Source organism: Phocoena phocoena, chromosome 18 (assembly GCF_963924675.1).
Source record: "Phocoena phocoena chromosome 18, mPhoPho1.1, whole genome shotgun sequence".
Classification (NCBI taxonomy): Eukaryota; Metazoa; Chordata; class Mammalia; order Artiodactyla; family Phocoenidae; genus Phocoena; species Phocoena phocoena.
The window spans coordinates 9,066,661-9,091,916 of NC_089236.1; the positions used below are offsets into that span (position 1 = coordinate 9,066,661).

Below are 25,256 nucleotides of genomic sequence, written 5' to 3' on the forward strand. Positions count from 1 at the left end.
TTGCCAGGGAATTCTAAATATTGATTTCTGCAAGTTTTGTGAGTCTTGGGTATTGGCTGCAGTAAATTGGTTAGATTGAGTGGATTGAGTTCTTTCTGTTATGATATAATGGCACTTGAAATCTGTAGAACCAGATTTAAGCATTCTGTTATTAAGTGCCCCTTCCCTTTTCCTTTGCTTCAAGTGCCTGTGAACGACTGTTTTCTGTGGCCATTAGATACACTTAGGTGAGCTCCTCCTGGTGGTCATTTATTTAAGTTGATATTGCTGAGCCAGATGTTTTTTAGGGGAACACTTGCCTTTTTCTGGCATAAAAATAAGAAATTAACACTATACTACGTTGATATATTTTCTAGGATTGGGAAAATAAATATTTGATTGGGTAATAAAAGAAAAAAAATCAAGATAGAATGAGGTGATTAGGTTCATTATACTATTCTCTCAACATCTGTGTATGTCTGAAAGTATTTATAATAAAAGTTAAAAGAAAGAAGGATGAAGGAAATACTTTTAGCATTCCCAGGTAAATCAAGGTAAAAACATTTCACTGTCACTTAAACCTCATGTTAATTTCCTGCCTTACCTACAGAAATAGACAGCCCCATCCATACTTGGTTATGTCTTTATCAGAAGCTGGGGCTGGGGGCAAGAGGCACAGGATTAGTAGAATAGTCTGAGCACTTTCAGTTATATATTTATTTATTCCCATTACTTGGTCATTATTTTCTTATCTCTCTCTGTTGCCCCTATTTTCTTGTCCCTTGACTTATTTGAGAGTTAGCTAAGAAGTCATTAAGAATTGCTTTTTTTTTTCTCCTCTTCTCCCTTATAAATCTACAGTTACATGTAAAATGCTTTCTGGTGAGCTTAATTCCTTGTGGGATTTTAGTACAGTGTAAAAATCATTCTCAGCCTTTTTGCATTTGTACATGTAATAGCCATTATTCATATATCTTCCTAGTAGAGAATTAGCAAGCAGAAATAGAGGTAGGATGTCAAGGTAATAATAACCCCACTTCTGTCTCTTTTTTACTTGTGTCTTTTTTCAGTCTCATGCATATAGACACATTCAAGTTTCCACTTCATATACAGTGTTGTTTACATATATAGAACTTAAGAAGTCACTGTGGCGTTACAGATTACTTTTTTTTTTTTTTTTGCGGTATGCGGGCCTCTCACTGTTGTGGCCTCTCCCGTTGCGGAGCACAGGCTCCAGACGCGCAGGCTCAGCGGCCATGGCTCACGGGCCCAGCCGCTCCGCGGCATGTGGGATCTTCCCGGACCGGGGCACAAACCCGTGTCCCCTGCATCGGCAGGGGGACTTTCAACCACTGCACCACCAGGGAAGCCCTAGATTACTTTTTAAAATAAATTTTTTTGTAACTTGATAACTCATGAAACTAAAGTGTGTGTGTGTGTGTGTCTCTCCCTCTCTCTCTCTCTTTCCCTCTCTCTCTCTCTCTCTCTCTCTCTCTCTCTCTCTCTCTCTCTCTCTCTCTCTATATATATATATATATATATATATATATATATATATATAAAAGGTACAACAGTATCAAAAGGAAAAAGTATATAGTGACAATTCAAAAAATTTCCTACATGGATCACTTCTTGGTAATATTATTTTTTACCAGATCTTTTTAATCACAAGTTTTAGGGGATAGCACAAAAGTATTTTGTTGGATTGAAAAAATGTATCAAGCTTGTCTTGATGTAGGTAAAATTTGGTTAATTTGCTTAATCTCACTTAGCCTTAGTTATTGGAGTTAATAACGCTTGGGGTGATGGTAGAGAATGTGTTAACTGATGTGAAAGCACTTTTGTAATTAAAATTGATCATTTAAATCTAAGGTAGAATTTCTTATCGACCTTTAACTTACTCCTCTTACTCTTTTCATTAGGAGGCAGTTGTTATAATTTAATTTGTTATGTGAAAATTAGTTACCATTTGTAAGTAAAAGACTAATGTTTTTTGGTAGGAAATACTTTATTCAAATCTATATCTGCTTCTTCACTGAATTGTATACCCTCAAGAAGGTTGTTTCACCTATAGTTGTATTATAGTACCTGTTACATATCATTCATTCATTTATTGAATCTATTCTGGATACCTCTGTCAGGCAGTGTACCATGTTCTTGTTGTACAGTGAAGACTGATTTGGAGATAGATGGAGATTATAAGTGTCAAATAAATGTTTTTGATGGAATTTGTAGGATGTTACACTGGGTTTTTGTTGTTGTTTTGTTTTTTTCCATTTTCAAATGAGTTTTCCCCAGACTGATAGAAGAAGAGGATGGTTTGATCACCAAGATGGCCAGATAGGAAAGGATTATTTTCTGTTAAGAAAGGTAGATTTATCATTTTTAAGCAGGAGAAAATTTTCAAATGGAAACAACGAAGCCACTTTATCTTCAACTTGAATGAGAATTTAACCTTTGGTGTCATGAAATTCTTTTCCCACAAAATTGATGAACATGGAGGACAGACGAGTTATTTTTAAAACCAATAAAGAAAGAATAGTAGAATAGAATTTTTTTCTTTTTATCCCTTCATGGCTAGGTGGTTGGTACAGGTTCATAGATCTAAAAAACTTAAGAACAACACAGGAACTAAAAGTAATCAGAGGAGACATTGAAATGTAAAGTCCTGACTGTACTTTCCAGATAGAAAACCTGATTAAGCCAAGTTGTTTGTTAACTGTCACAGAAAGAAGAGATCAGGGCAGCTTGTGTGGTGTAAAGAATCCTTAATTCCTTCTTCAAGGAGATAAAAGATACTGTGGAGAATATGTGGGATCTGCTCTGGGTTAATTTTTTACATATTTGGAAGACTTTAAATAGAAAGGAACTTGATCATTATGCCATGTATTTTTACCATTTTCAGTAGTAATATGATGAATGATCTGAGTGTGGAAACTAGTTAGTGCTGGCTGCTTATAGAAGAACATTGTTCACATTTGGATTTTCCTTGTGTTTGTATGTGCTTTTAATTGGACTTTAGTTAGTGCTATAATCTTTGTATGTATGTATACATTATCAGAATATAAAAGAAGATAAAGTATTAGAAAGATATTGTTTTGCCTTGTAAATATAAAATTACGTATTTTAAAAATGGAATTGGTTTCTACTATGAAGGTGTAAGGCTTTGTCTTCCATACTGTTGTCTCCCATACTGCTGTGGTGAACAAAATGTGATCCCTTGCCCTTAAGAAATTTATCTAGTAGAGAAACTAAGACATGTGTACAAATAACTGTAATATAGGATAAAATATGGTAAGTACCATAATGTGGAATAAAGTGTATTTGGTAGGTAGGGTATTTATTGATATGCTAATTGATGAGTCAGTACAAATTGCTTGTCTTTTAATATGTATGAGGTGAATTCCATGTTTTATGTTTTTATGTACCCAGTAGTGATTTCCCACCTTCTTAGAAAATGTTTTGGTATGCCTGTTTTGACTCTGTATAGAACGATAATGAACTTAATTGAATAATAAAATTTCAGAAAATTCACTTTATCTATGTTGTTTCTATTAATGATAAATTTTCTTTCTCAAAAGTTTTTTAATCAGGTTCTGATGCTTGGGAAAACATCTATCAGCGATTTGTCAGAGCATGTCTTTGACTTAATTTTGGAGCTCTATAATATTGATAGTCATTTGCTGCTCTCAGTTTTACCCCAGCTTGAATTTAAATTGAAGGTAACTATTCTAAAAATAATATGGTTTTATCAACCAGATTAGCAAAGCACATTACTTGTGGATTTTTAATCCTTACAGTGGTTTTAACTGAATGTTACCCATGTGGTGGTATTACTGTTATTTATTTACATGTTTGTGCCTTGCATATTTGTGTATCTCCAGTGCCTGGCATGGTGCCTAGCAGATAAAATCTGATGAATTAATGATTAGCAGAATGATATTTTCTTTCAGATGTTTTCCAGATAAATTCTGGGTTGTGACTAACTTTTGAGGTCATGGGTATACATCAAACTTTTACATTTTTAAGGCATAGTTTATAGTGGTTCCCAAGACCCCTTGATGTGCCATAAAAATAGTTTAGGATCTGTTATCCACATAGGGTGAAATATTTTCCCTTTATGAATATTATCTTGTACTTGCCTAGCCTATCTTGAAAGCTCCTTTGCTTTTCACATGGCTTTCTGGAATCTTTCGGTAATGTCCTTATTGCCTTGCCATTAAATTATGCCATAAAATTGAGTTTCATTTGCAGATTTGGGGCATGTTTTCTCTTTCAAATTATTACATAAAGATTAAATAAATCTGGTTATAATTAATACTGTTTGATGAGCCCCACTGTACCACCCAGAAAAGTTTTTAAATGATTTCTGTGTTGTATTTCTTGTTTCTAAAAATTTGAATTTGTCTCTTTGAAAACTACAAAATAAACAGTTTATGTTGGTAGTGTAAATACCCCCAAAATGCAGCAAATAATTATTCTCATTTTATGCTGGGGCATATTTTTGGTGTATTTCTCAAGTGAGACATTTGATTCACTGGCCTTCCTCTACCCCCTTTTTTCATGTAGTTAGCAATTTTGATGAGGCAAAAGGCAGTCATACCTTTAATTATTTGTTGCTTTGATTTTCTCTAATAAAAATGTTGAATACTGTAAGAAATACAAAAATAAGAATTATCATCCCTGCTTTCAGCAAATTTAACATCTATTATGGGAGGAAGAGGAAAAAATCCATATCTAATAAGAGGCCAAATATTATAAATATCATAAAAGATACAGACAGCATACAATTGAAGCAAAGGAAACAGCATGCAGAATCATATAGAGGTAGGAAGGTGCTGGGTGAATTTGCAGAACACAAAGAATTACAGTTGCATGGTAGCATAAACTAAGTTTAAATCATTCCTGGCTGCCCATTAGAATCTTCATCTGTGGAGCCTTAATAAACAAACAGATGTCCAGGCATTAACCCAGATCAGAATTTCTGGCAGTGGAGTCCAGACATGAGTGTTTGTTTGTTTGTTTGTTGTTTCTTAAAAGCCTTATAGGTCATTCTAACGTGCAGCCAGGGGTAAAACGTACTTTTTTAGAGGAATAATCAAATAATAGAGATGAGTCGGGTCATATCATGGGGGCTTTAAATGCTGGGCTTTGGCATTGGTTTAAAATTTAAAAGATCTGTACAGTGCCATCCAAGTACCTTGAATATTAGTGCTTTTAACAATCTCTGTCACATTTTGTGTTCAAGTCTAGTATTGTAGCTGGCTCATTCATTTAAATATTGTCATTTGTTGGAGGTACCAAAAGCAGTAATAAATGAGTTCTCATCCCCAGAGTACCCATTTTCTCTATAAAGTGGAAACTTTAGTTTTTGCATGTGTAAGGCTTCCTCATGTCGTTGAACTCCATTATGAATCTGGTGTATGTAGATGAATGGACTCTCCTGTTGGGAGATTTAGTGCATATTTATTTCTACAAAGGGCTTAACAAGTACCTTCATACATAAGTCTCTGTTTACTGTAGGATTGGCCTCTATCAGTGTCTATTCTTAAAGACCACGAATAGTTTTTCAAGGGTCCCAAGTAGGTTTGATGCAAGTTAGTTTTTGATTTTGATTTTGAATGGAAACAAGCCTCAGTTGTAGGAGAGGCCACTAAATTTTAATCAGACTTTGGGATGAATTTTCATGTAGGAGAGTACTCCTTTAACGTAATTTGAAATGATTAGAATATTTAAGGTAACATTTAATTTTATGAAAAATATATTAAACATTTTTATGTATAATTTTTCAGCTGAAGTTCATAAAAAGTTTTCTGTGGAATTGGAGATTAAGGGAAATCAGGGGAAAAATTATTCTCAGTGTATCTACCTCATGGTTTTAAAGCTGTGGTTATGTTTTGTTTTAGAGCAATGATAATGAGGAACGCCTTCAAGTTGTTAAACTACTGGCAAAAATGTTTGGGGCAAAGGATTCAGAATTGGCTTCTCAAAACAAACCACTTTGGCAGTGTTACTTGGGCAGGTATATGATTTTGGTGTCCTGTTTAAAAGTAATATGTGTTTATATCTACTTACTATTTTAAAACAGCACCCACATTTAAGATTGTTTTCTGAAATCATAAAAATGAGGGGTTTTATATTTTGAAATTCTTGAATGCTGATGGCGATTGGCCATATTTACAGTTTCCCCTTCTTATTTTGTCTTCAGTGATTTTTAAAAGATTATACATTTTAAAAATTATCTCACAAAGTATTATAATCATGAAATTGAGGTGTATTGTTACATAGCAGTGATTGATTAATTCCAACCAGAAATACATCATGGTGAGATACAGCCTCTCCACAAAGAAATTATATTTAATTAGATTATTTGGAGACATTGTAAAGATAAAAGGGTATCTATAGAATGAATAAATAAATGATTATGTATATTCCTCCTACTAATCTCCTTTCTACGTTTCTTATGATAATGAGGAAATGATAACCTGGGCTTCTTATATGCTTTTAATGATCCACAAACCTCCTGAAATCGGTTGCAAAATTTTGAATGTGTTTCTGTATTTTTTCTGTGAGAGGGGTTTATTTTATTACTTTTCTAAAGATACCCCGACCTTGAATATGTTAAAACCACTTCCAAGTGCCCTGGCTGAAACCTACTTTGACCCTGAGGATAGAGGAGGATTTTTTTCTCCCTTTTATAATTATGCTTATAACAAATCATGCAATTAAGTCGTAAATAAACAAGTAAATAGGATTGAGATTCTTACTCTATTTTCTTTGTATTGAAACATTTGCATTGTCATCACCACTTTTCTTTCCATTTTGTTACCAGAACTATCAATGATTATGATAAAGATAATCTCTTCTGGTCTTGTTTTTCTAATTTGTCAAATCATATAAGCCTTCATATGTTAAGCCCTAAATTCTTGCTCTGTTTTCTTATCTCTTATGTAGCTCAATAATATTTAACAAGGTGTGTTAAACTAATAAATATTAGCCCATTGTCATTTTGAGTTTGATTTCTAGACTTTTCCCCCTTAAATACAATGAGCAAGAGGGCAAAATAGTTTAATTAAACTGTGCAACTAAAATCAAAATCTGTTTTATTTAATGTGCTAAAACAAATACAGTTTTACATATAGACATTTAATATATCTTTAAATCAGGACTTGGATTAGCCAGAATTTATAGGATTTTAGGAGGAAAAATTCTAATTTAAACTTATTACCTTTTGATTACATTGTAATTTTTCCTTGTTTTATTAATGACATAAAACTTGCACATTATTACCAATTTTAGGGAGCTAGAGTATTTTTTAAAAGTATTTTAAAGTATTTTTTTAACTTTTAATGGTTATTTGGTACATGTTTAGTTGAGAAAGGTTAAAGTGTATAGGGATTGAGTACTTGGGTTCAGAACACTCAGGAAACTATATGAGACCAGAGACTAGATTTTTTTTTTTTTTTTTTTGCGGTACGCGGGCCTCTCACTGTTGTGGCCTCTCCCGTTGCGGAACACAGGCTCCGGATGCGCAGGCTCAGCGGCCATGGCTCACGGGTGCAGCTGCTCCGTGGCATGTGGGATCTTCCCGGACCGGGGCACGAACCCGTGTCCCCTGCATCAGCAGGCAGACTCTCAACCACTGCGCCACCAGGGAAACCTCAGAGACTAGATTTTATAGACTAGATTTTTTTGAGTGTACTTCATAAAGCAGTTTGTTTCCTAATAATAATCTTTTATGAGTAATTTGTTGCTCCTTCAGAAGACTTTTCTTCTTTTTGATGCTAAATTTTGTTTCTTATGGTATTAGGTGATACAAGATTTGGAGACTTTTTGGTCTTCGAGAATTAAGACATGAAAATGTCAAATGGAAAATTCTTGCTTCACTTTAACGTTCTTGTTGTTACTTAAGATTTAAAAAAAAAACCACTGCTTTGTAGTCCACAGTGAACTTATGTGTATAGGCTTTGAACATCAATGGTTTAGAGACAACTAGGCATCATGTGCTTCCTGGTGGAGGAGCACAATGCCGTTATCAAGTAGTCTTGCTAAAAAATGAACCTGAATATGATCAAGTCTATAGACCTGATTCCTAATGTGCAGGATTTAGGAGAGAGGGGAACCTGTTAATTGACATCAGAATGATAAAATTATCAAAATCTAAACTGTGGAAAAACACTACACACACAAACACAAAACAGGTGCTTCACCAGATTACAAAGGAAAAGAAAAAGATAGAGAGGGAAGATATGAGTAAAAGATACTTAAATGACTTACCAACCAAAGAGTTTTAACTTTTTAGAGATACATACTAAGGTATTTACATATACATGTAAAAATTTGCTTTGATATTAGTGGAAATAATTATGATAGATAGGAGTAATTTTGGCACAATTTTAGAGTCATATAAAGTAATACAGGGTTTAGTGCAAGATCTACCAAACATTTGTGAATGTTCTGTATTTAAGAAAGAATAATTTGAGGAAAAGCTTTCTTTTCAGTGTGGGATTTAATAATGTATATGTGTATTATGTATACACAATATACTTGCATAAACAGATACATTTGAAATTACAGGGCTTCCCTGGTGGCGCAGTGGTTAAGAATCTGCCTGCCAGTGCAGGGGACACAGGTTTGAGCCCTGGTCCGGGAAGATCCCACATGCTGCGGAGAAACTAAGCCATATGCCACAACTACTGAGCCTGTGCTCTAGAGCCCTCGAGCCACAACTACTGAGCTTGCATGCCACAATTACGGAAGCCCGTATGCTTAGAGCCCATGCTCCACAACAAGAGAAGGCACCGCAATAAGAAGCCTGCACTCCACAATGAAGGAGTAGCCCCTGCTCGCCTGAGCTAGAGAAAGTCCGTGCACAGCAGCAAAGACCCAACACAGCCAAAAATAATAATAAATAAAATAAAATAAATAAATTTATATATAACAAAAAAGAAAGTATACTATTTATAGGAAAAATTTTGTCATTCCAGTTCTTGTATTTGAGGCAAATGTGTACTGTTTAAACATCCTCATTAAAAGTACATAGTTCTCACAGGAGATTGACCTAGTATAGTACAGAGGTTCCAAAGCATTCTTACATACATAGTATATCAAAAACTTTGTTAAAATAGTCTGGTTCTGCTTTGAATTATCCTGTATAAATTGTTTTTTCTTTTAATTAGAGAAATAAATATAAATTAAGTGCAGGGTAAACACTTATCTCTCTCTCTTATTTTAAAGATCACTCTGTGACTTTATATTTTATCAGGTTTAATGATATCCATGTACCAATCCGCCTGGAATGTGTGAAATTTGCTAGCCATTGTCTCATGAACCATCCTGATTTAGCAAAGGACTTAACAGGTACTGTATACCCATAATGGCAAACATTCCTAGATGCTCTTTGGTGAAAAAAATTGGTTTTATATATAGGAAAAAAAACCTTTTTATTTTTGGTTGTTTTTTGTGATTATTCTCAGTGAAGTCTTCTTGTTTCAGTTCATCATCATGGTGAAGCTACAGTTTTTACCTCCTAGTACCTACATAGTACCTAGAAGCACTTACATAAAAAGTAGCATTATCAGAGACAATATTGGTTTCTTAATTTAAGAACAATTCTACAAGTATTTCAGGCATTTGGATTTGAACAGGTCTTGACTTTGCATAGATTATGGGACTTCAGTTGTCTTTAATATTTTGAGAACTTAGGTGAGAGTCATTAATTTATGAACTAATTTAACCATGCTTAATGGAGGTAACTTTTCTGAAATCTGTATATTGATGAGGTATTTCAGAACTTTGCATTTTTATAGTAATGAGAATACTGTGTATCTGACTGTTGCTGCTCTGTTAAGGTTTTTAAAGTTATGAAATAGTTTAGAGAATATGGATGAATACAGCAGCCACTGTCTTCCTCAGAAATGTTAGCATTTTGCTGTATTAGCTTAGGAGTTTAAAAAAAGAAAGTAAATTGTAGATACAGTTGAAATGCTGTTCACAAACTCCTCTCATTCCTACTTCTGTAGAGGGTGACCTCTCTATTGTTGTGCATTCTGTTCATGTTTTTCTATCTATGTCACATGTGTATCGGTACATAAGTTATATATAGTATTCTTATGTGATTTGAAAATTTTATTGAAATAATTTGAATTTGATATAGTTGAACTTATTCCCGCTATCTTATTTTGTGTTTTCTATTTTGCATGCCTATTCTTTGCTTCTTTTATTTCTGTTTTTCTTCTCTTCTGCCCAACTGATTAGTTTTCTTCTCATTTTTCCTTTTTTATCCATATGGGCTTGGAAGTTACATTCTCCTTCATGCTTTTACTGCATAGTCGATTAATAAAGTCTGAAATTAATCAGAACACTAGCTTCTTTCTGAGCAATCCAGGACCCTTGAAAGGTTTACCTCTGAGCACTACCTTCCCATCTTTCATATTATTGCTTGTTATTATTTAGTTATTTACTCTTTTTAAAATTTTACCAACTTATAGTACATTTTAAACTGCTTTTTCTGGGAGATATCCTGCTTGGAGAACCCTCTGTCTACCTGCTGACACTGTCTGGACTGCTCGCTGTGTGTGAGCTTCTGATTTACAGCATTCATCTTAAGATGATCCGTTCTTCCTCTCTCTTTTGCCTTCCCCCTCTCCTTCCCTTCTTTTCTCCCCCCTTCTGTGTGACCCTGAGTGTGTGTGTGCGCGTGCGTGCATGGGTGTGTCTGTGTATGTCTGTCTGTTTCTTCCTTTTCTCTTCCTCCTTCTCTTTTATCCTGGATGTTTCTTTTACTCTGGAGCACCCTTTTCTTGTGTTATGGGTGCAGTATTCTCTGAGAATACTAATGATAGTATTTTGGAGTTTTCTTTTTCTTAAAAATGTCTGTTTCACCCACTTGTTTTTCCCACTTTTTATTTGCTTTTGTCTGTATTTTCCATGTTAGAGGCTTTCCTCAAATGCTTGGCAATCCATGGCTGTCGGCTTTTATTAAGAGTGGGGGACTAAATTAAAAGCTGTTCAGAAAGCCCTGAGCGTATGGATGGGATTGTTCACTCTGAACTTCACTGTAGGGTGATCAGGGTGGGTTGTTTGTTGGAAAACCTTTAGTTTAGATACTTTCTCTTTGGCTATTCAGATTCCCCAGAAAAGAGTATCCTACCAGGAGTTTAATTTTAATTGCTTGTGTCTTTGGGACACCAGGTATTATTACTTTATTTTTTATTATAGAGTGGTATTTCATTGTATGAATACACCATAATTTGCTTACATCCATTTTTTTTTCTTTTGATGGATATCTGGGTTGTTTTTGGTCTGGGGTGATTATGATTAAGATTACAGTGAGTATTCTTGTATAAGTGTTTCTGTGGATTTATGTTTTTATTTCTCTTTGGAACTACTTAGGAGTAAAATTGCTGGTCATAGGGTAAATGTATGTTTAACTTTATAAGAAATGACCACGTTCTTCATAGTAGTTATACTATTTCCCACTTGCACCAGAAATGTTTGAGGGTGCAGTTGTTCAGCATCCTTGCCAACATTTTGTATGGTCAGTCTTTTTGGTTTTAGCCATTCTCATAGGTCTTGATGTTTGTTGTGATTTTAATTTGCATTCTCCTGATGACTAATGAGATTAGTCATCTTTTTATGTGCATATTGATACATATGTTCTTTTATGAAGTATCTGTTTAAATTTTAAACCCATTCTTTTTTAATTGGCTTGTTCGTCTTTTTTTTTTATTGTTGATTTGTAGTAGTTCTGTACATAGTCTGTATCTTTTTAAAGTATTTTTTCCATAGTCAGAACTTCAATGCATTGTTTACTCTTGGCTAAATAATAGATATTTTGTTTTTTTATAGCTGTCTGAAATATACTTTAGATGTGAATAATTTCACCAATAACCTTTTTAGTCCTTCTCATTGTTTTGAATGTTTTGCTTTATCAAAGGATAGTGTACAGTTTCATTTTTTATGAAACATTTATCTTGTTATGTATTTCCTAGTCTCTAGCCTCCTGGCACATTTTAATTTTTAGAGTAGGCTAAAAGACAGATTTGAAAAATCTAGGGGTCTAACTATTAACGCAGATTTTCAACCACTCCACTCCATATTTTCAGCTGCTGTCTTCATCTCTGCCTTTCTCATTGCTTGGTGCCTTGAATTTCAGGGTTCTTCTACCCTGGAAATGAGCTTGTCTATGGCTTTTCTTTCCCTTTTAGGTTTCATCCTTCTCTTTTGTCTCTGGGCATTTACCAGTCATCCATCTGCCAAAATTTTGGTGAGAAATCTCTTCTGCTATGATCTCTTCTCTTGTTACTTGTCCCTTTTAAAAGACATTTTCTTAGGGTTTCAGGAGTGAGTTGAAATAAATATGTTAAAAACATACATTTATCTTCTTTTCTCCATAGTGTGTTTGTGAGCTTCATCCTGTGCCTTCAGCCAAGTTTTGAGGGACGTAGCCATATTGGGAAGAGTATTGTTAGATGCTGCATCATGCTAACTGTTGAGAATTTCTTCTTTGTCCTGTTTTCTCTTCCTCTGCACAGTTAATATCTACAAGTTAATAGCTCTTGTGTATACCTGTTTAATATGAATGATTTGTTTTAGTGAAATGAGGATGTATCTGAAAATTGATGGTGTGTCATTGGTTTTTCCATTTTTTAGTGACACCTGAAATAATAATACATATTACATTTGAAACAAGTGCAGCGAAAGATAAAAACTCCTGTCTTTATCTTGAGGGGTAAATGAATTTGAGATATATTTAGCATGGGGCATTTGAAATCAATACTAAAAATAACCTTGTTTTCTGTGATACATAAAATAATATTTCCATTTCTTCAGAAGTTTTTTAGCGACATATTGTCTTAAACACTTTTTGAAATAGTTCCTGTTAGTAGAGAATGCTCAAGGTGGAGGGGCTTAGGACCTGGGCATTGATTTTATGAGCTTTTGCATTATATTGTTAACTGTTAATTTATTGAGAAGTAAATCCATTCACAATCATAAGCTCTGTTTGTTGTTTGTAGACATGGCTATGTATGTTACTCCAGATCCAAACAACGAAATTTTATCTTACTGGTCATATAATTAAAAAGCTGAATAATAATTTATGTTCACTTGTGGTACCTCTTCTTTAAACCTAATATATCATTACTGAAGATTGTTAATTTTTTTCTTTCAGCTTTCTCAGTGCCAGATCTGAACTTCATGTTTTTGACTTTAAGATTCTCCTCTAGTCACTCGTAATTGTTAAGTGTTTCATTTCTTCTGTCTTCCCTTTGGCCTTCCTTTTAGTTCAGTTAAACAGAATTGCCTTACGGTCTTTCCTGTAATCCTATTTCTTGGCTGCCATTACCTTAATTATACTCTTTCAATAACCTCACTAAGGGTTTACATAGTTAAGGGATAGAAACTTGAATTCTCTAGCCTTTTCCGATTAGAACCACTTGACTTGAATATTTTAACCATTTAAAAAACAAAAGTGAAATATTTAGCATTGATATACTTCTTGGTTCATTTATATGGTTTGTTGAATTAATGAGTTTAGGAACTCCTTAGTTAACTATCCTGTCTCACAAATGGGGAGGGGATTTACTACTCAGTTGCATGTAAACTACTGTATTTTGCCTGAAGGACTGACCTTCTTTCCTTCTTCCTTCTCTCTCTCCCTTTCTCTCTTACCTACTCCTAATGTTTTTGAAATACTGAACCTTCTACTTAGGTTTTGTTTTTGTTGTGGTTTACTTTCAAAGATCTTGTGCAATCTTTTCAAACGTTTTAGTTGTCAAAGTTTCATTTTAATCAAATAAAATTTTATCTTTCAGAGTATCTTAAAGTGAGGTCACATGACCCTGAGGAAGCTATTAGACATGATGTTATTGTGTCTATAGTTACAGCTGCTAAAAAGGATATTCTTCTGGTCAATGATCACTTACTTAATTTTGTGAGAGAGAGAACATTAGACAAACGGGTAAGTAGGGTTAATAATTATTAGTAGGTTTGCATTTTGAATACTTGAAGTTTAATAGTATTTCATTTGAAAAAATTGAGATTTAAATGTAATTAGCCCTTTTTGGGGGGGAGACATTTTAATATCTACAATAATGTTTATGAGAAGATTTTACTTTTTGTTACATTAAATTTTATTAGTTTTTCTTTATTAGGATTATTTGTTCTCATCCTCAAAATGGGTCAGCTCTAAATGGTAGAGTAATCAGATGTTTAACCTGTACACTAATTTTAGTAAGTGACTTTTGAAAAGGCCTCTGAACACAACTTCTCTTTTCTCTTTTTCCTTTCATATGGGTATCAGTTCATAGTCCTCTAGCTGATTGTATTATAATTTCTATGGAATGGAAAATACAAGATGTTTTCTTTTTTCTTTTAATTAATTAATTAATGGCTGTGTTGGGTCTTTGTTGCTACATGCATGCTTTCTCTAGTTGTGGCGAGTGGGGGCTACTCTTTGTTGTGGTGTGCAATGCTCTCATTGCAGCGGCTTCTCTTGTTGCGGAGCATGGGCTCTAGGAGCGTGGGCTTCAGTAGTTGTGGTGCACGGGCTCAGTTGCTCAGTTGCATGTGGGATCTTCCCGGACCAGGGATCGAGCCTGTGTCCCCTGCATTGGTAGGCGGATTCTTAACCACTGTGCCACCAGGGAAGTCCCCAAAACGTTTTCAACATGGCAAAGCTAAACCCAGCAGAGCAGCATGCTTCGAGCCTATCTCCCGTGACCCCAAATCTTCCTTCTAGAGCACTGAACAGCTCCACTCTTTAGTTAGTGGCTTCTGAAGAGGGCACTGTGTCTTACATTTGTATTCCATGTTGCCTAGAATGTATTAGGCACTCAGTAAGTGTTTCGGTGAATATTTATTCTCCCCTCCTCCCCTTTGCCTTTCCTTGATGGCATGGATTTTACAGACTTAGACTTAAGAGTAATTTTGGTGAAGGATGAAGATCTTTGGTGTATTTAGGGGTTAATAAGCAAAGAAAGTGGGAGGTCTCTTGGTAGATATGAATAGCTCTAACTAGGTAAAAACTTCACAACATTTTGAAAGTCACTTGTATGGTCAATTGTGCTATCTCCATCATTTAATTCTCTCTTTGATCATGTGGGTTGTGGATGGAGAATACATGGACAGGAATCGCATGGTTTTCCCTCCAAATCTATAGGTATTCAGAGCAACTTATTTTAGTTGATAAATTTAGACTTGTTGTTATTGGATATTTCAGTACGGTATTAAACAATGAAAAGGCCAAAAGCTCTAAAGAAGGAAAAGGAGGTTTGCATCATGGTAGGATAACAGCCTTCTAAGTGTTCAAGTAAACTTTTTCATAGTTAAACTTAGAATTTAAGCTAAGTATTTGTGTATTATTGGGATCATAATTCATGTATGTTTTTGATCATCATGGTGTGTTCATCATAGGACTGCTTGGTTCATTCATATAAATATTAATTGAGTACCAAAAAATAATTAAATATATTTACGTACTGACAGTATTAGAATATGCTCTATATCTTTAAATTTTCCCTAAAGTAGCACTTTCGGGAATTAGAGATAAGATAGGGAATTGGAGATAAAGTTTTTACAAACATATTGAATTCTTATTTTATGAGTAAAGCTTTTGAAGTCTTTTATTTCAATATGTATGCAGTGGATGGATGAAATAAGGACTATTGTTTACTGTAATTAATTGAAAGAGAAACCAAGAGAAAAATGTTGCTGTGAGTGACAGACTGCAAAGGAAAACTTAATAATCTTCGCAGATTCATGAAGTTCTTAATATTACTTCCTCCCTACTGATTATAGTGCTGTGTTTATGTAAAATTTAAGATTAAACTCATACCAAGATAATGTTAGGTATACTATAACAGATATGTATTTAATTTAGAAAATAGTTGAATATCTTTATACCTGAACGTCTTTGCCAGATATACAAAATGAACCACTGATGTGTCTTTGCATTCAGCATCTGATAAAGCCATTGTCATGTATACCTTTAATACAGGTATGCTTAATATAGACCATAATTTGGAAAAAACTCTATAAGGAATAGCTCACAGTTTATCCACTTAACTGTCTTTGCCTTTTTACAATTTGGTAGCATGCTTTCCCTCACTCATTCTAAGTGACATTAAGTAGATTGTGATTGAGTTTTGCTTTTTAGGGATTGGTAGTGGGTATAAGATATCAAAGCATTAAAATTCTTTATACACGTTAATAGATGTCTGTGCTTGACATAGTAGATATATTAAAATGATAGTTGTGTTTTTTCATACAGTCATTACAGATTGACATCCAGGAACTGAGGTATGATGAAAATAAATTGTGTAAAGTGAATAAAAAAACTGGGAAACTAGACTTTACTGAATTAATATAACGGAGGCATTTTTAAATTATGAGAAAAAAATTTTTTTTTTTTTTTTTAAGTGGAGAGTGCGCAAAGAAGCCATGATGGGACTTGCGCAGATCTATAAGAAGTATGCTTTACAATCAGCAGCTGGGAAAGATGCTGCAAAACAGATTTCATGGATCAAAGACAAATTGCTACATATATATTATCAAAACAGTATTGATGATAGGTAAGTTAAAGACACCACATGTAAAATGTTTAGTGCTTTTGGTATTATATAACTGTTGTTGAGCTATTGTTTTAGGCTATTTTCTTTATAACTTTAAACTCCCTCCTCAGTTTTTACTGCAAATTAAAGGTAGTGAGTGACTAGTTGCTTTCCTACCAAAGCCATAAATGAAGTAGTAATGTACGTATAACTTTAGGGATGGATACATCTTTTATGGTCATTTTCGTATACTATGTTTTAACAGAGTAATATTTGAAAGTAGGAGTGTATGTAATTATGATTTAAATTCTGTTTCATAGATAATTGTGTTATAAGGATTCACATTCATTTTTTCAAATAAAATAAGTATACAACCTTTGGATTTAGACATTTTAAATACAAACAATTCCTACTCAAGGCTAAAAAAACTAGTTTATACATTTTTATAAAGACACATTATCTGAATATAATCTTTGTATTTTTCTATTCCAGTGTGTAAGGTTAGACCTTATATGGAACCTAGCGATTTAGTAGTTAGTAGAACTGTAAATTCTGCTTGCAGTCTGCATTGATTTGATGAATTTTTAGTGGGGTCCAAATGATCTTGCTTATTAACAGGTGAGAATGAGAAAATTAAGAACCAGTAGGACATCTTACAATTTTAAGAGGTATGGGAAGCAGAAACTGAGTATCTTAGGTTGATATTATCTAAGAGACTTTATAGTTATTATTTTTAGAAAATTGACGTTTTTAAGCTTTTTGAGCGTGTGGCATCAGTGCACAGAGATTTGCATTATGGTTTCATAGCCCACCCCCCACCATTTAATTTTTCTTTTCTCCTTTTTTTCTTTTTTTTACTTTTATCTAGGTCTCTTTTCATGATATCACTACAAAAAGTCAAGAATCTTAAGCATTTCTTTATGGTTAACTTATAGATGTTTAGAATATGTCACTTGGAAGGTTCTGGTGTAGTTTTTTAACCCTTTATTGTTTAGCCAATGAAATTGAGTCCCTGGTATATAACTTTCCCAAGGTCATGCAGAAGTAGTTAATCTTAGTTAGGTATAGGACTGTTTCCAGTACATCCAGCTAAAATTTTTTCTTTGGCTCTTCTTCTTATAGAAAGAAATCTTTGATTTGGAAATCTCATCTCTACTCAGAAAGAAGAAGCTCTTTTATATGTGTTCTTTATGTGTTTTGGAAATTTACATACATATTTAATATGTACATTTAAAGAAATTAATACAGTACTTTATGTTTTTTCGTAGATTGCTTGTTGAACGGATCTTTGCTCAATACATGGTCCCCCACAATTTGGAAACTACAGAACGGATGAAATGCTTATATTATTTGTATGCCACACTGGATTTAAATGCTGTGAAGTATGTTTCAAATGTTAAACTCTGTTCTTTCCATCTTTTGCAGTATGTTGGATTTTATGGAAAAGAAAACTGTATTTTTAAATGTCAACAATTTATGTAATGCAAACATTGTTTAAGTGGTCAGACACAATAAAATACTGGGATAGGATATTTTTTCAGAAAGTACTGCTATTAACATGAGATTAACAAGGATTTTTGTAACTAATTAAAAAACAGAGCTGATTGACATGGAATCTTTTAGGATTTAGTTTTTCTCTCTCCAGATTTTCATATTGTTGTCTCAAGAAATGCTGATGTACCTTTTGTTTTTGTTTGTATTCCTTAAGGCATTAGAAAGGTCCATATTGTGAAATTAGTACTTTCTTATTTTCACCTGATACTGATTTGAATTATAGAGTAGGGCAGTAGGATACATATTTTTGTGCTGCATAGCCTCAACATGGTGTTATAGTTTGATATAAAGGTAAGCACAAATACATTTTTATGACCATGTTTCATTCAAAAAGTGCTTTTGTATGGCTTTGTAGGGAATTGGCATTTTATGGGAGAGGCATTACTAATTGAATCGTACTGAGGCTTAGGAAATTGAGGCCTAGAGATGGATATGCTCTAGGTTTCAGAAAGTTTAGATCATCAGTATTCCAGTGAATGTGTAACTTAATCCCCAGCTAATGGGGATTAAATATTCAGAAATTAGAAGTCTTTGGAGCTGTATATAATTTTCATTCCTACCACAGCTTAATGAGACTTTTAACTGCACTTCCCACGTGGAAATTATTATGTATGCTATTTATATCTTTCATAGGAATGTTGAGAAAAAGGGTTGTAGGGGGAGAAATGTACATTTCTTGATACCCACTGTACTTCAGGCACAGGAATATGTGTTAACTGTGGCTGCTTTTCTGCTACAATTGGCAGAGTTGAGTAGTTTCATCAGGGACCTTATGACCCACAAAGCTTATAATATTTACTTTCTGGCCTTTTATAGGAAAAGCTTGGAAACTCCCAGTATAAATGATTTTTTTTTTCTGTTTTACACATGATGAGCTGAATCCCACAGAGATCAATGAACTTGCACAAAATTACACAAGTAATAAGAGACAAAGCCAGAATATTTTTTTTTTTTTGCGGTACGTGGGCATCTCACTGCTGTGGCCTCTCCCGTTGCAGAGCACAGGCTCCGGACGCACAGGCTCAGCGGCCATGGCTCATGGGCCCAGCCGCTCCGCAGCATGTGGGATCTTCCCAGACTGAGGGCACGAACCCGTGTCCCCTGCATCGGCAGGCGGACTCTCAACCACTGCGCCACCAGGGAAGCCCCAAAGCCAGAATTTGAACTCAGTTCTTCCTGGTTCCAAAGCTCATTCTTTTTCCACTGCGTATAGTAAAATATGTTACCTCTATAATTCATTGTAAAACATAAAATTTTCATATGCTAGCATCTGGAATTGTAATGCATCCTTTTCTTCATGGTGCAGTTGATGGCCTCTTAGAATGGATGAGATAGGATATGTATATATCCCATTTGAAACAACCTATTTAAATCACACCCAATCTGGACTCCTTGACTCAGTTCAACTGTCATTCAGGAGTAAAAATGAATTAAAGACACTTGCAAGCAAAAAATGAGAGTTCACCACTCATAAATCCTACTTTAAAAAAATACTAAAGAATAAAAAAGGAAAATGAATCCAGAAAGAAGGAATAGGATAAAGTTTTCTTTACAAGGGGTTGGGGTCTGGATTAAAAAGTAGGTTATCATCTAGGCTGATATTGTGCCAGTGTACACCACTGCAATGATATGTGAACTCTCTTGAGAGTCCCTGGGATACCCTGCCCCATGCCAGGGTAGACCCTGTCAGATAACAACATGTTAAGATGGCAGGTAAAGTGTTCTAATGTTCTTTTGTCATATAAGAGTGAGGACAGACATGTTGATTAATTAGACCATGAATCAAGTGTGCATATTAAAACTTTGAGTCACCCCTAAAAAAATAGAATTCGAATGTATAACTTCTAAACCCATAGGAGCAAAAAATTAATGAAAACCATAATACCAGAAGTGGAAAAGAAAATAAAAAATAATTGAAAATAGAATACACAAAACATAAATAGCAGTTTCAAAACTAAATATTTTTATCAGATATCATTCATCACTTAAATGACAAGTCCATTTGATTGAATTAAAAAGAAAAAATGGTGACATAGCAGATATACTGGAAGATATGTCATGGAAAAGTTGAAAGTAATTTCCAATCTGTGGATCAATTGATTCTACAGAAATGGTTGGTGAGTGAATGAGTATTTATCTCTTTTAAGTTAAAATACTTGAGAGAGAGAGAGAGATAATGTTTTTAAAATTACTTTTTATTTTAATCAACTTCTTGGAATTAAGTGACCAACTATACACCTAATGCTTCTTAATATTTTATTACACTTTAACTTTACATTTATCTGTGATTATTTTCTCCAAAAGTCTTTACACTTATTATCATGAAGTATTTAATGCACACAAATCATGAGTTTTGAAGCATAGTAATAAAATAAAACTGTGTATGAATCTACCACCCAACTTGTGAACACTTCTCTCTTTCATCCTCCTATCCTCCTCCCAGAGGAAACCACTAGCTTTAATTTTGTGTTTCTCATTTCCTTTTAAAAAAGTTTTATCATATGTATCCCTTAATAATATATTTTTAATTTTTGCTTGTTTTTGAACTTTATGAAAACAGAATAATTGTGGGTATACTCTTCTGTGACTTGTTTTTTCACGCCACTCTATTACGTTCCTAAGCTTCATCTACTCTATATGTATAGCTTGTGGGTCATTCATTTTCACTGTGGTACTGAATTACTTTGTCATTAAACCACAGTTTTATTCCATCATCTTGGCATTGCAAATCTGAGTCAGTGCAAAGAATGGACATTTGTGTCTTTCCATTTTTTTAATAATACAAATAGTACTACTGTGAACATTTTTCAATTTAGCGTACACATGCAAGGGTTTCTCTAACGTATGGTTATGAATGGTTCTCAAATTTGGCTGCACGTTGGAATCACGTGGAGAGGTTTAAAAAATACTGACACATGAATCTCATCCTCAGAGTTCGTCATTTAATTTGTCTGGAGTGTAGTGTGGGCATTGGGGTTTTTAGGAAAGCGTTTCTGGAGATTGTAATGGGTAACCAGGGTTTAGGATCATTGGTATACAGCTATGACTGGAATTGCTGAGAATGCACATTTTCAGCATTATAAACTAGTCAAATTATTTCCCAATATGATTATACTAAATTATACTCTTACTCCAAAACATTATCAGGCATCTTATTTTTTGCCAATCTTTTGGGGGTCAAATTTTTTTCATTGGCCTGAATACTAATAATATTGATGTTTTACTTAATGTTTCTAATTTCACCACAGTCCTCTGTATATAATACTCTGTATTATAACACCTGTCCTACTTCATTCATTTACATTACCATTCTAGCCCAGAAAGTCATTTGAATTTTTGTGACCTCTAATTAGTTTGAAAAGTATTTTAAAATAGCTGCTTAGGGGGCTTCCCTGGTGGCGCAGTGGTTGAGAGTCCACCTGCCAATGCAGGGGACACGGGTTCGTGCCCCAGTCCGGGAAGATCCCACATGCTGCAGAGCGGCTAGGCCCGTGAGCCATGGCCGCTGAGCCTGCGCATCTGGAGCCTGTGCTCCGCGACGGGAGAGGCCACAACGGTGAGAGGCCCACGTACAGCAAAAAAAAAAAAAATTAGCTGCTTGGCAGGCAGTTCCTGCTAAGAACTTGTTTGGTAAGGATTTTTCTTATTTACTGAAAGAGCCATATATTTTATTCTATATCTGTCTTCTTTTGGGGAAGACAAAATACTTCCTATATTTTAGACTTTTTGATGTGTACTCACTTTTGGGTAAGTCCCTAGGTTAACTGTAAGTATACTGATTACTGGAAAGGAGAATAGAGGCAAGCTTGGGTACTGTCTGATCATGGTGTGTATTTCCACCTCCCCCAAGTTCCCCAGAACAACTGTCAGTGACAAGAGTAAGTGGTAGTATCAGGTGTCCTGGTTGTGATCTTCTCTTTCATTGATCAGGCTCTTATCTAATAAGACAGTTTTGAACTGTGGAGTCTGATGGGTAATTTGCCAGTTGGGAGTAGAAGGTTGGAGGAGAGTTTCTCTTCAACATTTGGACAGGTTTCTGACTGCAGCCCAATGGTAGTCGTCTGTTTCTTTGAACTGACGCAAACCTATGGTATGTTGGTGCAAACAAGGAGAAGCCATAGTGAGGGAACTAGTTGTCTACTTAAAATGTCACTTAACAAATGGAAGAGTATCCAGGCTCTATCCAGATTTTTCACGTTTATTTAGTGACAGCTGGAATTCAGGCTAATGTTAAATAAATGGATATTTGTCTTCCTATTGTAGTAATACTGCTTCTACTAGTACAACTTTTTTTCCTTAAGTACTGTTTAGAAAGGCAAAGCACAAGGACAAATTGTCTTTGCTGCTTAATATGACTTAATTGAAATGCTCAAGAGGATGCTCCCCCTGAATGTTATAATACAAATTCTTAGTCAGTGATGGTCACTTTTTGATTTAAGCTATAGCCATGATAGTTTATAATAAGCTTTAGAATTGCTTAAGATTTCATCTTTAAGTTAATAAACAAGATAATTTCTGCTTTATTTTTCTGCTTTAAGTGAAAGCAAGTTTCAAAATCCAGGGCTTTCAGAAGTTTTAAGTAGTGATAAAATGTATAGGTAAGGAGAGAATTCATTGACCTTGGAGTTCACAAGTAATTTCACAGATGACTACTCTGTTTCTTTGAAAATTATTTACAGTCCTCTGGATAATGGTCATTTTTGTTTTAATGTTTACATTCTTAAAGTGTGCCAGTTAAACTTTATGGAACTTTAGTAACTGGAAGACAGTAAAGTTTAGCTATTTCAAGATGAAAATGCCCCAGTACTGTTGTTTTGCCAGTACCATGTTGAAGGGACTACTATGAAGGAATTGTCCAAATCTAAGCTAATTTGTCTCCTTTAAAAAATGCAAAGATATTTTTAAAACATACTGCTGAGGAGGGTGAAAATATTAAACAATTGCCTTGTCTGTCAAAAGAAAGAGTGTGTTTTTATATGGTTTTATATGCTTCTATATTAAATTACTCTTATGGCAGTGCTTCATATGTGTGATAATGGAGGTTAATAGAAGTATGGATAATTGAAAACAATGAGAAGTATTATTTGGTTTTGGAAAATTTCCTTTTTAAAATTTTAAATGTGTGTGGTTCTGATATTCTATAACTTAATATTTAAATAACATTAACTGCTGTCTGTGATTTATGTATATTTTTTTGAGTACCTATATAATTTTTTTTAGATTTAAATTTCTGCCTGAGAACAATAGAAGTGTTATGGTGATCAAAATTTTTGCCATATAAAATGAATGTTCACTTATATACATATAATGTAATTTATAAATATTACTTATAAATAAAAGTATATAATATAATGTAAAATTATAATATTTTTGTTTCAGGAAAAAGTATCTCCATTCTCTCAGGGCTCAGTCTTTTCCGTTTGTGTCTTTTATTCCTTTTCATCCGGCCTGCTATTGAATACAGGACCTTACTCCATTAAATATTGCTTTATTTCTTAAGTTTGTAATCTCTGCAGTTCATTGCTATGCCCTTGCCTACAAACATGTTCCAGTTAATGATAGATTTTCACTATTTTTATACAAAAGAAAAAACAACCACCGCTAATCCCTTTCTTTTGATATAGCCATCTCCTCAAATGTTATTATCTCTTATATTTGACTTCTCTCTTTCTCTTCATGTATCATCAGTTGCTTAGTCCTGTAAATTTTACCCTTCTCTGTCATCTCCATTTGTAATTTGAACTTTTAGAAAAAATTAACATGGTTGGGATATTCTGGAAGGATGTTTATCCTGTTTTGTTATTTAAATTTATGTATGTGTTTTTCAGAGCACTGAATGAAATGTGGAAATGTCAAAATCTGCTCCGACATCAAGTAAAGGATTTGCTTGACTTAATTAAGCAACCCAAAGTAAGTTATCAACATTTTTGCTATGTGTTGAACAACTATTTCTGTGTGGAACACTTCTGACTCTAGAACCTATGATCTCTAACTTAGAACACTGAAATTTTTAAGAAACTTATTGCTTAGAAAAATTTAAATTTACTATATCTGCAAAAGGTGATACCCAATAGGAAGGAGAATGTGCTTCTGTGTACACAGAATGAAGCCTTTTTGGGTAGCTTTAAAATTAAAAAAATAAAACCAAACAATAGCTCAGCATTATTGAAAGCATAGAAAACAGTAAAATTACACTTAATGTTGCTACACTGAAATGCTGCCATCATCTTTACATAGTCTTGTGGTTATAGAAAGTTTTAATATCATGTAATTATAGTTTAGTATCATATATTTACTTACAATTAATATGGTAATTTTAATGTATTACCTGGTCTTCATAATTATAATTTAATGGTGGTTATTCATCCAGTTGATGTTGTTTGAGAATGTTGTATGTAGGCCTATAAAAAGTATAATTCATCTAAAAATCAGTGTGCCTGGTCATTTTAAATTGCATCCAGGGAAAACAGTGTAGTGTTTTTTTTTGTTTCTTTTTCAAGCACAGTGGACCACCACCACCCCCACCCCCCAACATACACCTCATGTTCATAGGACAGAGGTCAACAGAATGGAGTTGTTTCATCTAAGGGGAGAAAATTTCCAGTTTTCCTAGGTGTCAATCTTGCCGTTTGCTCTAAAAATCAGTAAGCTAACAGTAGTTGTTTGAGTGGTTTATAGTGACCTCACTTTTTTCTTAACCTCTAAATCACTAGTAATAAGGCATTTCATACCACTTGTTTGCCTGATTGAAGCTTACAGCTGAGTAGTATTTTTGTTTTATAGGCGGACAATGACCTCTTTGTTTATGGTTTATTGAACATAATTTAACCTTCTGTGATTCCTGAGTATATTGAACCTGCTAGAAGAAGTTGTTCCTTACAGTCAATGACTTAAAACTAATTTTAGAGATTCTGCTATTTCAGTACGTTCTGTGCGAAGGAGGAAAATTGGAAAATCCCAGTTAAGTTAGTGTGTTTTAACCAAATAGACGTGTGTTAGTCAGTGTTATAATGCAGTGTTGATGTGTTTCAGATAATAAGCTCTGGATAAAGTGCCCTTTTTTGCCACCTAGAGACTTGTTAATTTACTTCCTTTAGGTAAAGTTGCAAGAATGTTCTTATTTGCATGTGTATAAAATTATTCCTGATTTTAGGCATTATTGAAGTCATT

At 34.1% G+C, this 25,256-nt stretch overlaps 1 protein-coding gene across 2 annotated transcripts in view; it reads left to right on the top strand.

Annotated features, from left to right (window-relative positions):
- PDS5B (PDS5 cohesin associated factor B) overlaps positions 1-25,256 on the top strand; it is a 119,638-nt gene that overhangs the window by 15,503 nt on the left and 78,879 nt on the right. For both annotated transcript variants that reach the window (XM_065895882.1, XM_065895883.1), the window contains exons 7-13: positions 3,561-3,701; positions 5,886-6,001; positions 9,245-9,339; positions 13,797-13,942; positions 16,402-16,553; positions 17,801-17,914; positions 23,915-23,996. In XM_065895882.1, the coding sequence (XP_065751954.1) occupies positions 3,561-3,701; positions 5,886-6,001; positions 9,245-9,339; positions 13,797-13,942; positions 16,402-16,553; positions 17,801-17,914; positions 23,915-23,996 (846 nt within the window). The remainder of the gene's footprint in view (positions 1-3,560; positions 3,702-5,885; positions 6,002-9,244; positions 9,340-13,796; positions 13,943-16,401; positions 16,554-17,800; positions 17,915-23,914; positions 23,997-25,256) is intronic.